This window comes from Phaenicophaeus curvirostris, unplaced genomic scaffold (genome assembly GCF_032191515.1).
Source record: "Phaenicophaeus curvirostris isolate KB17595 unplaced genomic scaffold, BPBGC_Pcur_1.0 scaffold_44, whole genome shotgun sequence".
NCBI classification, from domain to species: domain Eukaryota; kingdom Metazoa; phylum Chordata; class Aves; order Cuculiformes; family Cuculidae; genus Phaenicophaeus; species Phaenicophaeus curvirostris.
The window spans coordinates 95512-113277 of NW_027206667.1; the positions used below are offsets into that span (position 1 = coordinate 95512).

At 59.5% G+C, this 17766-nt stretch overlaps 2 protein-coding genes across 2 annotated transcripts; both read left to right on the top strand.

Annotated features, from left to right (window-relative positions):
* Positions 1 to 23: 23 nt before the first annotated feature.
* Positions 24 to 5144, top strand: LOC138733905 (class II histocompatibility antigen, B-L beta chain-like). The gene is made up of 5 exons (XM_069881423.1): positions 24 to 285; positions 2138 to 2407; positions 3239 to 3520; positions 3597 to 3703; positions 5117 to 5144. Exons 1-5 carry the CDS (start codon positions 69 to 71, stop codon positions 5123 to 5125), a joined length of 885 nt encoding a protein of 294 aa, XP_069737524.1. The 5' UTR covers positions 24 to 68; the 3' UTR covers positions 5126 to 5144.
* A 7009-nt stretch (positions 5145 to 12153) lies between these two features.
* Positions 12154 to 17442, top strand: LOC138733904 (class II histocompatibility antigen, B-L beta chain-like). Its single transcript, XM_069881422.1, has 5 exons — positions 12154 to 12422; positions 14525 to 14794; positions 15993 to 16274; positions 16351 to 16457; positions 17361 to 17442. Exons 1-5 carry the CDS (start codon positions 12206 to 12208, stop codon positions 17367 to 17369), a joined length of 885 nt encoding a protein of 294 aa, XP_069737523.1. The 5' UTR covers positions 12154 to 12205; the 3' UTR covers positions 17370 to 17442.
* The last annotated feature ends 324 nt before the right edge of the window (positions 17443 to 17766 follow it).

Consider the following 17766-nt stretch of genomic DNA (forward strand, 5'->3'; position numbering starts at 1 on the left):
GCCCAGAGCACCCTGAGGAGCAGACAGACGGACGGCCGCGCGCCCGCGCCTCTGCCTGGAGACGAGTGATGCTGCCCAGCTGCGCTGCGCACTGGGCCGCGCTGGGACTGCCAGTGGCGCCACCGGGCAGCACTGGGGCAGAGTGCGGCTGGCTCGGGGGTGCCGGCACCTCTGCCTTCTGTGCCGGGAGCACCATGGGGGCTGCTGGCGTGCTGGGAGCTGGGGCCGTGCTGGTGGCACTGGTGGCGCTGGGAGCCCACGGGGCTGCCGGCGAGGAGAGCCGAGGTGAGCTCAGCCCCACGGCGTGGGGAGGTGCTGGGCGCTGCCGGGGGGCCGGAGCCCAAGCCCGGCTTGGGGGGCCGCGAGGGCGAGCCAGGGGGAGAGGGGGTGGCATGGGGAAAGGGGGTCCCCGGGCATGACCCTGGGGAAGGGATGGATCCAGAGGGAAGGGATAGACCTGGAGCGAATGGATTGTTCTGGAGGGAAGTGTTGGATACAGAGAGAAGGGATGGAAGCAGAGGGAAGGGATGGACCTACAGGGGTGAGATGGAGCTAGGGCGAAGGGATGGAGCTAGTGGGAAGGGTGGGGTCTGAGGGAAGAGATGGATCCAGAGGGACGGGATGGACCCAGAGGGAAGGGTTGGAGCCAGAGGGAAGGGATGGATTGAAAATGAATTTATGGATCCAGAGGGAAGTGATGGATTGAAAGGGAAGCTATGGATCCAGAGGGAATTACAGGATCTAGAGGGGAGAGATTGACCCCAAGGGAAGTGATGGATCCCAGCGTTCCAGCCTGTTCAGATCTCTTTGGAGACTCAAAATCCACCAGGAGATCGGCAGCTCCTCCCAGCTTAGTGTCCTCTGCAAAGTTGCTGAGGGTGCCCTGGATGCCTTCATCCAGGTCATTGATAAAGGTGTTGAAAAGGGAAGGGATGGACCCAGAGGGAAGGGATGGACCCAGAGGGAAGGGATGGATCCAGAGGGAAGGGATGGACCCAGAGGGCAGGGATGGATCCAGGGGGAAGGGATGGATCCAGAGGGAAGGGATGAACCTAGAGGGAAGGTATGGATCCAAAGGGAAGGGATGGACCTAGAGGGAAGGGATGGACCTAGAGGGAAATGATAAGATGGGAGGAAAGAGATGGGCCCCGGTGCAAGTGTTAGACCCAGAGGGAAGGCTTGGATCCAGACAGGATGGATTGAATGAGACGGAATGATAGAATCACCAGGTTGGAAAAAGCCCCTTGGATCATCGAGTCCAACCATCCCTGTCGGCCACTAAACCTCAGCACCTCGTCCACCCATCCCTTAAACACCTCCAGGAAACTCAACCCCCTCCCTGGGCAGCCTGTTCCAGTGCCCAATGACCCTTTCCATGAAAAAAATTTCCTAATATCCAACCTGAATGGATGGATCCAGAGGAAAGGGATGGACCCAGAGGGAAGGGATGGATCCAGAAGGAAGGGATGCATCCAGAGGGATTGAAAGGGAAGTTATGGATTCAGAGGTAATTATAGAATCTAGAATGGAGAGATGGACCCAGAGGGAAGTGGAATATCCCAGCGTTCCAGCCTGTTCAGATCCCTTTGGAGACTCAAAATCCACCAGGAGATTGACAGCTCCTCCCAGCTTAGTGTCCTCTGCAAAGTCACTGAGGGTGCCCTGGATGCCTTCATCCAGGTCATTGATAAAGATGTTGAAAAGGGAAGGGATGGATCCAGAGGGAAGGGATGGATCCAGGGGGAAGGGAAGGACCCAGAGGGAAGGGATGGATCCAGAGGGAAGGGATGGAGCTAGGGGGAAGGGATGGAGCTTGGGGGAAGGGATGCACCTGGAGGGAATGGATGGAGCTAGGGGGAAAGGATGGAGTTAGGGGGAAGGGATGGAGCTAGGGGGAAGGGATGGAGCTTGGGGGAAGGGATGCACCTGGTGGGAATGGATGGGGCTAGGGGGAAGGGATGAAGCTAGAGGGAAGGGCTGGATCCAGAGGGAAGGTGTGTACCTAGATTTTGGGAGTGGATCCAGAGGGAAGGGATGGATATGAAAGGGGGTCCCCGGGCCTCCTCCCACCTGCCCCATCGCTGGGCGCTGGAGGGGGAAGGGGCAGCGGCTCCTCACCCCAGCTCTGCACCAACAGGATTCTTCCAGCACCAGGGTAAAGCCGACTGCTACTTCACCAACGGCACCGAGCGGGTGAGGTTTGTGCAGAGATACATCTACAACCGGGAGCAGCTCCTGCACTTCGACAGCGATGTGGGGGTCTTCGTGGCCGACACCCACCTGGGAGAGCATGATGCCAAATACTGGAACAGCCAGGAGGACATCCTGCAGTATTTACGGGGTCAGGTGGACACGTTCTGCCACAATAACTACAAGGCATGGAATCCTTTCACCATGGATCGTCGAGGTGAGCGCGTGGGAGCCCCTCTCTGGGGGTCGGGCACGAGCCAAGCCCCCGGGCGCAGGAGGGCAGCGCGTGTCCGTGCCGCGCTTCTGCAGAGCCCCCGCGCCCCTCCCCGAGACCCCAGCCCCACCACGGCCGCGGCTGGACGGGACCCCCAGGGCTCCTCCAGTCCAGCTCCCGGCCATGTCCAGTTGTCCTTGAGGGTCTCCAAATCCTTCCCAACCTAGCGATTCAATATTTTCTCGTCTCTCAAACCTGGAGAACTCCAGTGGCTTGAGGGTCTCCAGGGTCTTTTCCAAACACACAATTCAATTCTTTCTTTTTCTTTGTACTTGGACAGCTCCAGTTGGCCTTGAGGATCTCCAAGCTCTTTCCCAACCTCGCAATTCAATGCTTTCTGATTCCTCGTACATGGAGAGCTCCAACTGGGCTTCAGGGTCTCCAAGGTCGTTCCCAAATTAGTGATTCAATGCTTTCCAGTCCCTCTAACCTGGAGAGCTCTGGTTGGCCTTGAGGGTCTCCAAGGTCTTTCCCAACCTCGCCATTCATTGCTTTCTGGTTCCTCATACCTGGACAGTCATTCCATTTGGGCTCGAGGGTCTCCAAGGTCCTTCCCAGCCTCGCCATTCCATGCTTTCTCGCCCCTGGAGAGCTCCGGCTGGGCTTGAGGGTGTCGGAGCCGTCTCCCAGCAGCGCCTCTGTGCTCTCTGCCTCCCAGCCTGCCCCGCGAGCCCCCGGCCCCCTGTCTGGGGAGCAGAGGGCGAGCCCTGGTCCAGGCTGGGTGGCCCCTGGGCTCTGGCAGCCCCGGGGCAGCTCTCTGGCGCTCTCCCCCAGTGCAGCCCCAGGTGGAAATCCACCCCGTGCAGTCGGGCTCCCTGCCCCAGCCCGACAGGCTGGTTTGTGCCGTGACGGATTTCTACCCCGCCGAGATCGAGGTGAAGTGGTTCAAGAACGGGCAGGAGGAGGTGGAGGGCGTGGTGTCCACGGATGTGATGCAGAACGGAGACTGGACCTACCAGGTGCTGGTGATGCTGGAAACCATCCCACAGCACGGGGACACCTACACGTGCCAGGTGGAGCACGCCAGCCTGCAGCGCCCCGTCACCCAGGCGTGGGGTAAGAGCCTGGGCTGGGGGCAGGGGGAGTGGGACGGGGCCCCCCGAGCCCTGAGCCCCTGCTCTCGGCCCCGCAGAGCTGCAGGCGGACGGCGCCAGGAGCAAGATGCTGACGGGGGTGGGGGGCTTGGTGCTGGGCTTCGTCTTCCTGGCGCTGGGGCTCGTCCTCTACGGCCGCAACAAGGTCAGTGGGGGACAGGGGGACAGTGGGCTGGGGCTCAGTGGGGTCTGGTTGTCATTGGGGTCTGGGGTTTCATTGGGGTTTAGGGAGTCATTGGGTTCTGTGGAGGACCTGGGATTTCAGGGGTCTTTGGGATCTGGGGCTTTGAGGGGTCTGGGGGGCCCGGGGTTTGGTGGGGATGTGGGGATTGGGGGACCTTTGAGTTCTTGGGGCTCACTGGGTTTTGGGGGCATCTGGGGGTCATTGAGGTCTGGGGGATCATTGGGTTCTGGGGGGACCTGGGATTTGAGAGGGGGTCTTTGGGGTATGGGAGTGCTGGGGTTTGGGGGTTCATTGGGGTCTTGGGGGTTATTGGGGTCTGGGAGGACCTGGAGTTTGGAGGATCATTGTGGTCTGGGGATGTCATTAGGGCCTTGGGGGGATCTGGGGTTTTGGGGAGTCATTGGAGTCTGGGGGCGTCATTAGGGTCTGTGGGGACCTGGGTCTTTGGGGAGTCATTAGGGTCTGGGAGATCATTGGGTCCTGGGGAGGCCTGGGGCTTTGGGGGGGGGGGGTCATTGTGATCTGGGGTTCTCTTTGGTTTTGGGGTCCCTGGAGTCTGGGGGTCCCTAGGATTTAAAGGGATCTGGGACATTGGGTGTTTCTAGGGTTTCGGGATCCTTGGGGTTTGGTGGGACTTGGGTATCCTTCAGGTTTGCGGGCAAATGGGGTTTGGGGTATCCCTGGGGTTTGAGTCCCTGAGTTTCAATTCAGTCCCTGGGGTTTGGGAAGGTCCCTCAGGTCTCTGGGGGTTCCAGGACCTCGAGAGATCCCAAGGGCTGGTGGAGACCTAGGGACTGGGGGTCCATGAGGTCTGGGGGGATCTGGGGTTTGAGGGGTTCCTGGTGTTTGGGGGCACTTGGGGTTTGGGGATCTCTGGGGTCTGGAGTGTCCTTGGGGTTGGAGGGTCTCTGGGATTTGGGGGCGGGGGGGAAACGTGGGGTTCGGGGGGTCCTGGGTTTGGGTGTCCCTGGGGTTTGTATCAGTCCCTGGGGTTTGTATCAGTCCCTGGTCTTTGCAGAGTCCATAGTGTTCATGGTGCTCCCTGGAGTCTTGGGGTCACTGGGTCTGGAGGTCATTGGGGTCTGTGACCTGCGGTCTGGAGGGAACCTGGGGTTTGGGTGGGTCTTTGCGGTCTGTGGGTGTTGTTGGTGTCTGGGGTTTTGGGGTCTCTTTGGTTTTGGGGTGCCTGGAGTCTGGGGGTCACGAGGGTTTAAGGGATCTGGGGCAATGGGTGTTTCTAGGGTTTCAGGATCCTTGGGATCTACGGGGACCTGGGGCTTGCAGGGTCCATGGGATTTGGGGGTCTCTGGATTGTGGTGGTTCCCTGGGGTTTGAGGTCCCTGCCCCCCTCATCTCCTCCCTTTCCCCCCCCAGAGCTCCTGAAGGAACCCCAGCTCCTGCATAGCCGCTCCAGCGCCGTCCGTGCCCCCCAGCCCCCCGACCCCCGCCTGCCCCACTGCGGGCTCCCCCCAGCCCCCCCGCTGCTGCCTCGATGCTTGATAAACACTGAGAGCTGCACTGGGGGCTTCACTGCAACCTCGCTGGGGAGACTGGGAGGCACTGGGAGGGAGATGGGGAGACTGGGAGGCACTGGGAGCCGAGCTGGGCAGACTGGGAGGCACTGGGATCCAGCTGTGGGTGCAGCTCACGTCTCCCCCTCCCCTCGCCCAACTGGAGGACGGTCCCTCTCGTCCCATCCCTTGTTCCTTGGGAGAAGAGACCAGCACCCACCTCGCTCCAACCTCCTCCCCGCCAGCTGCAGAGAGCGACGAGGTCTCCCCTCAGCTCCTCTTCTCCACACCAAAGCCCCCTCAGATCCCTCACACCCTTCCCGGCCTCTCCACACCCCTCCCAGCTCCGGTCCCTTCTCCGCACTCTCTCCAGCCCCTCCAGGTCCCTCTTGGAACCAGGGAACGTTGGAATGGGTTGGGTTGGAAAAGTCCTTCCAGATCCAATCCAACTCTTGAGCCGAGGTCACTCCCAAACCACGTCCCTTCCCAGGGTCTCCATCCCCTTCTCCGGACGCTCTCCAGCCCCTCCAGGTCCCTCTTGGAGTGAGGAGCCCAAAACTGACCCCAGGGTTCCAGGTGCGGCCTCCCCAGGGGACGATCCCATCCCTGTGCCTGCTGGACACCCCATGGTGACCCCAGCCAGGATGCTGGTGGCCACCTGGGCCTCCGGGGCCACTGCTGGATCCTGTTGGGCCGCTGTCGACCAGCGCCCCAGGGCCTTTTCCTACCAGAAGGGATGGGAATGAAGGAGGGGAGGCCCTGGCCCAGGAAGCCAGAGAAACCCGGGCTGTCCCATCCCTGGAGGGCTTCAGGCTGGAGGAGCTTTGGAGCCCCCGATCCAGTGGGAGTTGTCCCTGCCCATGGCCGGGGGAGGATCGGGATGGGCTTGGAGGTCCCTTCCACCCCAAACCATCCCATGATCTCCATCACCATCAGTATTAGCACCACCATGAGTCAAACTAGATGAGCTTTGAGGTCTCTCACAATCCAAACCATTCCACAATTCCATGATCTCCATCGCCATCAGCATTAGCACCACCAGGATTGGGCCTGGATGGGCTTTGAGGTCCCTTCCAGCCCAACCCATCCCATACTGGGAGTTGTGGGAAGCCAGCATCCCTCACCCAGCCTGGGCACCGCGGGGCCGTCATCTCCATCAGCCGTGGGCAGCGAGACCAGAGCTGGGACTGAAGAGATTTCCCATCTATAAATTTTCCAACATTCTTTTCCTTCCCAAGGACTGATTTTCGTGTTATTATCGTAGAGTGATAGAGTCACAGAATCCTAGAATGGTTTGGGTTGTGGGAGACCTTAAAGCTCATCCAGTCGCAGCCCTCTGGCCCTGGGCAGGGACACCTCCCACTGGATCAGGGGCTCCAATCCCCCATCCAACCTGGCCTGGAACCCCTCCAGGGATGGGGCAGATGCAACCTTCCGGGGCAACCTGTTCCAGTTCCTCCCCATCCTCATGGTGAAGAGATTTCTCCTTATGTCCAGTTGAACTCTGCCCCTCTCCAGTTTATCCCCATTGTCCCTTGTCCTGTCACCCCAAGCCTTTGGGAACAGCCCCTCCCCAGCTCTCTTGGAGCCCCTTCAGGCACTGGAAGCTGCTCTAAGGTCTCCTCGGAGCCTTCTCTTCTCCAGGCTGAACAACCCCAACTCTCTCAGCCTCTCCTCGTATGCTCCAGCCCTCGGTTCATCCTTGTAGCCTCCTCTGGACCCGTTCCTGCTGCTCCATCTCCTTCTCATCTTGAGGGTTCCAGAAGTGGAGACAACACTCCAGATGAGGTCTCACCAGAGTGGAGCCGAGGGGACAATCCGCTCCCTCGCCCTGCTGGCAGCGAGGCTTCTGATGCAGCCCAGGTCGCGCTTGGATTCTGGGCTATGAGCACACGTTGCCGGCTCACGTTGTTCTTCTCCTCCCCCAGCACCCCAAGTCCTCCTCCTCATGCTGTTCTCCATCCCATCATCCCCCATCATGTACTGAAGTCGGGGATTGCCCCGACCCAGGTGTAGGACCCTGCACTTGGCCCTGTTGGACCTCATGAGGTTCTCCCAGCCCCACTTCTCCAGCCTGTCCAGGTCCCTCGGGATGATCCCATCCTTCAGGTGTGGCAACTGCCCCACTCAGCTCGCTGTCACCTCCAAACTTGCTGAGAGGGCCCTCGATCTCGCTGTCTGCGTCACTGCTGAAGATATTCAACAGCACCGATCCCAGTACGGACCCCTGAGGGACACCACTGGTCACCATCCTCCATCTGGACTTGAAGCCATTGACCACTACGCTTCGAACACGACCATCCAACCAGGTTCTTCTCCACTGAACCATCCACCCATCAAATCCATCTCTCTCCAGTTTAGAGAGAAGGATGCTGGGGGGGACCATGTCAGAGGCTTTACAGAAGCCCAGGTAGATCCCATCCATCGGATCACCCGTGTCCACTGCTGAGGTCACCCACTAAGCTGGTCATACGGGACCTTCCCTGGTGAAGCCGTGCTGGCTGCCGTTAATCACCTCCCTGTCCTCCATGGGCTTGAGCAGAGCTTCTAGGAGCATCTGTCCCACGATCTCCCCAGGCACAGGGGGGAGGCTGGCAGGTCAGTGATCCCCTGACTTGCGTTCCCTTTTTAACAACAGGCACGACGTTCCCCTTCTTCCAGTCCCCAGGGACTTCTCCCACCTGCCGTGACTTTTCAAATATCACGGAGAGTGGCTGGGCAACCACATCTGCCAGTCCCCTAAGGGCTCCGGGGTGCAGCTCCTCAGCTCCCATAGACTTATAAATGTTTGGGTTCCTCAGCTGGTCACGAACCTGATCGTCCTCTACAGTGGGAGAGGGTTTATCCCCCTGGTCACCATCCTGCTGTCCCATGACGCGGGATGGGAGAGGAGAGCGGTTATCAGCGAAGAGTGAGCAGAAACGTTGTTAAGTCCCTCAGCCTTCTCCTCGTCTGCTGACCCGTGATCACCGTTTCCAACCATCAGTGGGATAGGTTCTCTTTGACCTTCCTCTTTTGGTGGATGGACCTGTAGAAGCTCTTCTCGTTGGTCTTCCCTTCCCTCGCCAAGTTCAGCTCCAGCTGTGCCGTGGCCTTCCTGGCTCCATCCCTACACAACCGGGCAGCGTCCTGAGGAACATCCCAGGTTCCCCGTCCCTGCTTGTCCTGCCCTTGCGGCTCCCTCTTCTTCTTGAGTTTAACCAGCGGGTCTCGACTCAGACACGCCGGTCTCTTCCCTTCCCTGCTTGATTTCCTACAGACGGGGACTGAGCGCTCTTGTGTTGCACGGAAACCATCTTCCAGCTCTGTTCTGCTCCCTTGTCTTGGAGGACCTTGTCCCAGGGGATCCTACTGAGTAATTCCTTGACCAGCTGGGAGTCTGCTTTCCTGAAATGGTGTCCTGACTATACTCCTCACCTGTCCCATATCCTAGCAGCTCAGGAGAAAAATCCTAGCAGCTCAGGAGAAAGCCATCCCCATGTTCTGGAAAAAAAGCTGGTAGGGGAGAAAGCCAGCTTGGTTGAACAGAGAGATCTTGAGTGATATCAAGAAGAAGAGAAATGTTTATGGGCTCTGGAAGAGGGGACAGGCCTCTTGGGTGGACTACAGGAGGGAGGTGAGATTGTGCAGAGAAAAAATCAGAAGGGCTAAGGCTCAACTAGAAATCAGATTGGCCAAGTCTGTGAAAGATAACAAAAAATCCTTCTATAAATATATAAATAATAAAAGGAGGACTAGGGAGACCATACAGTCCCTATTGGACGCAGAAGGAACAACAGTGACAGGGGATGAGGAAAAGGCTGAGGTACTTAATGCCTTCTTTGCCTCAGTCTTTAATTGTAAAGAAAGTCGTTCCGTCTGTGCACAAACCCAGGAGCTAGAGGAGCCAAATGAGGCTCCCGTGATCCAAGAGGAGGTGGTCAGAGCCTTGCCAGCCCGACTAGACACCCACAAGTCTATGGGGCCAGATGGGATTCACCCAAGGGTATTGAAGGAGCTGGCGGGTGTGCTGGCCAAACCCCTTTCCATCATCTTCCAGCAGTCCTGGAAGACTGGGGAAGTCCCACTGGACTGGAGGCTGATGCTGTGCCCATCTACAAGAAGGGTCGCAAGGAGGATCCAGGGAACTCCAGGCCTGTCAGTCTGACCTCAGTGCCAGGGAAAGTCATGGAGCAGGTGATCTTGAGTGTGATCATGAAGCTCATGCAAGAGAACCGGGGGATCAGGCCCAGTCAACACGGGGTCACAAAAGGCAGGTCTTGACAGACTAACCTGATCACCTTCTATGACAAAGTGACTCGGCTGCTGGATGAGGGAAAGGCTGTGGATGGATCTTCCTGGACTTTAGTAAAGCCTTTGACACAGTTTCACACAGCATTCTGCTTCGGAAACTGTCACCTCTGGCCTGGAGAGGCGCACGCTCTCCTGGGTGGAAAACTGGTTGGCTGGAGGGCCCAGAGAGTGGTGGGAAATGGAGTTAACTCCAGCTGGAGGCCAGTGACAAGTGGGGTTCTCCAGGGCTCAGTGCTGGGTCCAGCCCTGTTCAATGTCTTTATCAATGACCTGGATGAAGGCACCGAGTGCACCCTGAGCAAGTTTGCAAATGACACTAAGCTGGGTGGAAGTGTCGATCTGCTGGAGGGTCGGGAGGCTCCAAAGGGATCTGAACAGGCTGGACCGCTGGGCTGAGACCAATGGGATGAGGTTTAATAAGGCCAAATGCCGGGTCCTGCCCTTGGGGCACAAAAACCCTGAGCAGCTCCAGACTAGGACAAGTCTGTCTAGAAAGCTGCCTGGAGGAGAGGGACCTGGGGGTGTTGGTTGACAGCGACTGAACATGAGTTCAGTCATTGCTCTCTCCAACTCCCTGAGAGGAGGTTGTGGAGAGGAGGGAGCTGGGCTCGTCTCCCAAGGGACAGGGGACAGGACGAGAGGGAATGGCCTCAAGCTCCACCGGGGGAGATTTAGGCTGGACATTAGGAAAAAATTTTCACAGAAAGGGTCATTGGGCACTGGCAGAGTGTGCCCAGGGAGGGGGTTGAGTCCCCTTCCCTGGAGGGGTTTAAGGTATGGGTGGATGAGGTGCTGAGGGACATGGTTTAGTGTTTGATAGGAATGGTTGGACTCGATGATCCGGTGGGTCTCTTCCAACCTGGTTATTCTATGATTCTAGGACTCTATCCCTCTGGACCTTGAACTCCACCAGTGCCCGATCCCTGCAGCCCAGGCTGCCACCGATCCTAATGTCACTGGTCAGTTCGCTCGTATTGGTGACCACCAGGTCCAGTTTTGCATCTCCTCGGGTCGGGGTCTCTACCAGCTGCACTAAGAAGTTACCCTCAATGCACTCCAGGAGTCTCCTGGATTGCCCCCAGCTTGCCGGGATACTTTTCCAGCAGATGTCAGGGTGGTTGAAGTCCCAGGGGAGGATCACAGAATCACAGAATCACTAGGTAGAAAGGACCCTCTGGATCATCGAGTCCAACCATTCCCATCAATCACTAACCCATGTCCCTTAGCACCTCGTCCACCCGTCCCTTAAACCGCTCCGGGAAGGTGACTCAACCCCCTCCCTGGGCAGCCTCTGCCAGTGCCCGAAGACCTTTTCCATGAAATGCTTTTCGCTAATGTTCAGCTTGAAGGGGTGGACCCAGAGGGAAGGGATGGACCCAGAGGGAAGGGATAGATGCAGAGGGCAGGGATGGATCCAGAGGGCAGGCATGGATCCAGAGGGATGGGATGGATTGAAAGGGAAGTTATGGACCCAGAAGGAATTATAGGATCTAGAATGGAGAGATTGACCCAGAGGGAAGTGGTGGATGCCAGCGTTGCAGCCTGTTCAGATCCCTTTGGAGACTCAAAACCCACCAGGAGATTGACAGCTCCTCCCAGCTTAGTGTCCTCTGCAAAGTCGCTGAGGGTGCCCTGGATGCCTTCCTCCAGGTCATTGATAAAGATGTTGAAAAGGGAAGGGATGGATCCAGAGGGAAGGGATGGACCCAGAGGGAAGGGAGGGACCTAGAGGGATGAGATGGAGCTAGGGCAAAGGGATGGAGCCAGGGGGAAGAGATGGTCCCAGAGGGAAGGGATGGACCCAGAGGGAAGGGATGGACCTAGAGGGAAGGGATGGACCTAGAGGGAAATGATAAGATGGGAGGAAAGAGATGGGTCCCGATGCAAGTGTTAGACCCAGAGGGAAGGCTTGGATCCAGACAGGATGGACTGAACGAGACAGAAAGATAGTATCTCCAGGTTGGAAAAGGCCTCTTGGATCATCGACTCCAACCATTCCTGTCGGCCACTAAACCTCAGCACCTCGTCCACCCATCCCTTAAACACCTCCAGGAAACTCAACCCCCTCCCTGGGCAGCCTGTTCCAGTGCCCAATAACCCTTGCCATGAAAAAATTTTCCTAATATCCAGCCTGAATGGATGGATCCAGAGGGCAGGGATGGAGCCAGAGGGAAGGGATGGACCCAGAGGGAAGGGATGGATCCAGAGGGAAGGGATGGATCCAGAGGGCAGTGGTGGATCCAGAGGGAAGGGATGGACCCAGAAGGAAGGGATGGACCCAGAGGGAAGGGATGGACCCAGAGGGAAGGGATGGACGCAGAGGGAAGGGATGGATCCAGAGGGAAGGGATGGATCTAGAGGGAAGGGCTGGATCCAGAGGGCAGGGATGGACCCAGAGGGCAGGGATGGACCCAGAGGGCAGGGATGGACCCAGAGGGAAGGGATGGATCCAGAGGGCAGTGGTGCATCCAGGGGAAGAGATGCCCCCAGAGGAGGAGGACGGGGCAGCTGGGGCAGGAGAAGCTCTCCAAGCTGTGGGCCAATGGCAGGGAGCCCCGAGGGCACCTCAGCTGTTCCCAGGCAGAGCCCCGGCCCAGAGCACCCTGAGGAGCAGACAGACGGACGGCCGCGCGCCCGCGCCTCTGCCTGGAGACGAGTGATGCTGCCCAGCTGCGCTGCGCACTGGGCCGCGCTGGGACTGCCAGTGGCGCCACTGGGCAGCACTGGGGCAGAGTGCGGCTGGCTCGGGGGTGCCGGCACCTCTGCCTTCTGTGCCGGGAGCACCATGGGGGCTGCTGGCGTGCTGGGAGCTGGGGCCGTGCTGGTGGCACTGGTGGCGCTGGGAGCCCACGGGGCTGCCGGCGAGGAGAGCCGAGGTGAGCTCAGCCCCACGGCGTGGGGAGGTGCTGGGCGCTGCCGGGGGGCCGGAGCCCAAGCCCGGCTTGGGGGGCCGCGAGGGCGAGCCAGGGGGAGAGGGGGTGGCATGGGGAAAGGGGGTCCCCGGGCATGAGTCTGGGGATGAGTTGGGAGGGACCTGGAGGGAAGAGATAGAACTAGGGGGAAAGGATGGATCCAGGGGGAAGGGATGGATCTGGGGAGAATGGATTGTCCTAGAGGGAAGTGCTGGATCCAGAGGAAAGGGATGGAACCAGAGGGAAGAGATGGACATGGAGGGATGATATGGAGTTATGGGGAGGGGATGGATCCAGAGGGTAGGGATGGAGCCAGACAGGAGTGACAGACTTAGAGGGAAGGGATGGAGTTAGGGGGAAGGGCTGGATCCAGAGGGAAGAGATGGACTCATAGGACGTAATGGACCCAGAGGGTAATGGCGAGTCCAGAGGGGAGGGATGGATCCAGAGGGTAGGGATGGAGCTAGGGGGAAGGGATGCACCTGGAGGGAAGGGATGGAGCTAGAGGGAAGGGATGTGTCCGAAGGGAAGTGATGAACCTAGATTTTGGGAGTGGATCCAGAGCAAGGGTGTGCATCCAGAGGGAAGGGAGGGATTTGAAGGAAGGGATGGATCCAGAGGGACATGGACGATCAGGAGAGTCAAGGCTGGGTGAACCTCATGAGGTCCAAGGAGGCCAAGGGCGAGGTCCTGCACTGGGCCAGGGCAATGGAAGCCCAAGGCCAGGCTGGGTGGAGGATGGATCGGGATCAGCCCTGAGGAGAAGGACTTGGGGTGCTGGGGGAGGAGAAGCTCCCCACGAGGCAGCAGAGTGGGCTCCCAGCCCAGAACCCCCCGTGTCCCGGGCTGCATCCAAAGCCGGGGGAGCAGCAGGAGGGAGGGGATTCTGCCCCTCTGCTGGCTCTGGAGAGACCCGACCTGGAGCCAGAGTCCAGCTCTGGAGCCCTCAGCACGGGGAGGACACGGAGCTGTTGGGGCGAGGCCAGAGGGGCCACGGGGATGATGCGAGGGCTTGAGAGAGTTGGGGTTCTCCTGACTTGTTGAGGAGCTTCCAGTACAGAAAGGGGCTCCGGGAAAGCTGGGGAGGGGCTCTGGGTCAGGGAGTGCAGGGATGGGATGAGGGGAATGGTTTTCAGCTTGAAGAGGGGAAATTGAGATGAGATCTTAGGGAGAAATGATTTGCTGTGAGGGTGGGGAGGCCCTGGCCCAGGTTGCCCAGAGCAGGGGTGGCTGCCCCATCCCTGGAGGGCTCAAGACCAGGCTGGATGGGGCTTGGAGCCCCTGATCCAGTGGGATTTGCCCCTGCCCATGGCAGCAGTTGGAAGGGGATGGGCTTTGAGGTCCCTTCCAGCCCAAACCGTTCCGTGATCTCCATCCCCATCAGCATCAGCAGCACCGTGACGGGTACGACCATCATCTCCATCTCTGTCACTATGAACGGTCCGACCACCCTCGTCACTATTGTCACTAGTGACACCGAGAGTGGGATTGGGGGCGTCTCAGTGAGTTTGTCAGCGACACCAGAGTGTGTGGGATGGTGGGAACAGTGGGAGAAGGGATGGATCGAGAGAGAAGGGCTGGATGGAGAGAGAAGGGATGGAATGAGAGGGAAGGGAAGGATCCAGAGGGAAGGGATGGATTGAAAGGGAAGTTTTGGATCCGGGGGGAAGCGATGGATTGAAAGGGAAGTTATGGATCCACAGGGAATTATAGGATCTAAAGAGGAGAGATTGACCTTGAGGGAAGTGGTGGATCCCAGTGTTCCAGCCTGTTCAGATGCCTTTGGAGACTCAAAACCCCCCAGGGGATCGACAGCTCCTCCCAGCTTAGTGTCCTCTGCAAAGTCGCTGAGGGTGTCCTGGATGCCTTCATCCAGGTCATTGATAAAGATGTTGAAAAGGGAAGGGATGGATGCAGAGGGCAGGGATGGACCCAGAGGGAAGGGATGGATGCAGAGGGAAGGGATGGATTTGAAAGGGGGTCCCCAGGCATCCTCCCACCTGCCGCATCGCTGGGCGCTGGAGGGGAAGGGGCAGCAGCTCCTCACCCCAGCTCTGCACCAACAGGATTCTTCCAGGATTATTTTAAAGCCGAGTGCTACTTCACCAACGGCACCGAGCGGGTGAGGTATGTGGAGAGATGCATCTACAACGGGGTACAGGACGTGCACTTCGACAGCGATGTGGGGGTCTACGTGGCCGACACCCCCCTGGGCGAGCCTGATGCCGAATACTGGAACAGCCAGGAGGACATCCTGGAAGATGCACGGGCTGCAGTGGACACGTTCTGCCGACACAACTACGAGGTGGCTTCCAATTGTGAAATGAAGAGGAAGGGTGAGCGCGTGGCAGCCCCTCTGCGGGGGTCGGGCACGAGCCAAGCCCCCGGGCGCAGGAGGGCAGCGCGTGTCCGTGCCGCGCTCGCGCAGAGCCCCCGCGCCCTTCCCCGAGGCCCCCAGCCCCACCACGGCCGCGGCTGGACGGGACCCCCAGGGCTCCTCCAGTCCAGCTCCCGGCCCTGCCCACAGCCCAGTCTCCAGCCCAAACCTCCCCTGGCCCAGCCGCAGGGGGTTCCTCTCATCCCATCGCTTCTTCCTGGCGAGAAGAGACCCACCCGCTGGACGAGGACGGGGCTGGGTGGTGGCCACAGGGGTTCGGCTTGGACGGCAGCACAACTTTCTTCCCCAGAAGGGCTCTCAGGCCCTGGAACGGCTGCGCAGGGAGGTGGTGGAGTCCCCATCCCTGGAGGGGTTCCCAAGCCGGGCAGATGAAGTGCTCGGAGATCTGGGTTAGCAGTGGCCGCGTCCAGTTGGCCTTGAGGGTCTCCAAGGTCCTTCCCAACCTAGCGATTCAATATTTTCTGGTCTCTCGTACCTGGAGAGCTCGTACTGGTTGGGTTTGAAGGTCTCCAAAGTCCTTCCCAACCTCGTGATTCAATGCTTTCTGGTTCCTCTTTGCTGTAAAGCTTCTCCAGGCTGAGCTTGAGGGTTTCCAAGGTCTTTCCCCACATTGTGATTCAATGGTTTCTCACTCCTGGAGAGCTCCAGGTGGCCTTGAGGATTTCCAAACTCTTTCCCAACCTTGCGATTCAATGCTTTCTGATTCCTCGTACATGGAGAGCTCCAACTGGGCTTCAGGGTCTCCAACGTCTTTCCCAAATTATTGATTCAATGATTTCCAGTCCCTCTAACCTGGAGAGCTCTGGTTGGCCTTGAGGGTCTCCAAGGTCTTTCCCAACCTAGCAATTCATTGCTGTCTGGTTCCTCATACCTGGACAGTCATTCCAGTTGGGCTTGAGGGTCTCCAAGGTCCTTCCCAGCCTCACCATTCCATGCTTTCTCGCCCCTGGAGAGCTCCGGCTCGTCTTGAGGGTGTCGGAGCCTTCTCCCAGCAGCGCCTCTGTGCTCTCTGCCTCCCAGCCTGCCCCGCGAGCCCCCGGCCCCCTGTCTGGGGAGCAGAGGGCGAGCCCTGGTCCAGGCTGGGTGGCCCCTGGGCTCTGGCAGCCCCGGGGCAGCTCTCTGGCGCTCTCCCCCAGTGCAGCCCCAGGTGGAAATCCACCCCGTGCAGTCGGGCTCCCTGCCCCAGACCGACAGGCTGGTTTGTGCTGTGACGGATTTCTACCCCGCCGAGATCGAGGTGAAGTGGTTCAAGAACGGGCAGGAGGAGGTGGAGGGCGTGGTGTCCACGGACGTGATGCAGAACGGAGACTGGACCTACCAGGTGCTGGTGATGCTGGAAACCATCCCACAGCACGGGGACACCTACACGTGCCAGGTGGAGCACGCCAGCCTGCAGCGCCCCGTCACCCAGGCGTGGGGTAAGAGCCTGGGCTGGGGGCAGGGGGAGTGGGACGGGGCCCCCCGAGCCCTGAGCCCCTGCTCTCGGCCCCGCAGAGCTGCAGGCGGACGGCGCCAGGAGCAAGATGCTGACGGGGCTGGGGGGCTTCGTGCTGGGCTTCGTCTTCCTGGCGCTGGGGCTCGTCCTCTACGGCCGCAACAAGGTCAGCGGGGGGATGGTTGGGGGGGGGCGGGGGGTTTAGGGGGTCATTGGGATCTTTGGGGGGCTGGGGTTAGGGGGATTATTGGGGTAGGGTGTTGGCTGAGGTCTGAGGCTTCATTGGGGTTTGGGGGATCATTGGGGTCTAGAGGGACCTGGGGTCTGAGGTGGTCATTGGGTTTTGGGGGGGTTCATGGTTATGGGGGGTTATTGGGGTCTGGGTGATCAGGGGTTTCAGGGGTCATTGGGATCTGGAGGGAGCTGGGGTCTGAGGGGATCATTGTGGTCCGGGGGGCCATTGGGCTTTGGGGTGTCATTGGGGTCTAGGGAGTCATTGGGGTTTCAGGGGATGTGGGTCTTTGGGGGATCATTAGAGTCTGGGGAGAGCTGAGATTTTTGGGGTGACTTTGGGGCCTGGGAGTCCTGGGATGTAGGGGGGTCATTGTGGTCAGGGGGGCTGGGGTTTGGGGGTCATAGGGTTTGGGGGGTCTGGGGTCTGGTGGGGATGTGGGGATTTGAGCTCTGGGTGTGTCACTGGGATCCAGGGGACCTGGTGCTTTGGGGGATCATTGGGCTCTGGGGGGTCATTGGGATCTGGGGACGTCACGGGACCTGGGGTGACTTGAGATTTGGGGGGATCAGCAGGGTCTAGGGAGGTCATTGGGGTCTGGGGGGACCTGGGGCCGTGGAGCACGTTGGCTTTTGGGGATCTGAAGACTGGGGATCCTTGGGATCTACAGACACTTGGCATTTGCAGGGTCCCTGGGGTTTGGTGGGACTTGGGGTTTGGGGATCCTTCAGGTTTGGGGGCAATTGGGTTTTGGTGTGTCCCTGGGTCTTGGGGGTCTCTGGGGTCCCTGGGGTTTGGGGTCCCTGCCCCCCTCATCTCCTCCCTTTCCCCCCCCAGAGCTCCTGAAGGAACCCCAGCTCCTGCGCAGCCGCTCCAGCACCGTCCGTGCCCCCCCAACCCCCCGACCCCCGCCTGCCCCACTGCGGGCTCCCCCCAGCCCCCCCGCTGCTGCCTCGATGCTTGATAAACACTGAGAACTGCACTGGGGGCTTCACTGCAACCTCGCTGGGACACTGGGAGGCACTGGGAGGGAGATGGGGAGACTGGGAGGCACTGGGAGGGAGATGGGGAGACTGGGAGGCACTGGGAGCCGAGCTGGGCAGACTGGGAGGCACTGGGGTCCACCTGTGGGTGCAGCTCACGTCTCCCCCTCCCCTCTCCCAACTGGAGGACAGTCCCTCTCGTCCCATCCCTTGTTCCTTGGGAGAAGAGACCAGCACCCACCTCGCTCCAACCTCCTCCC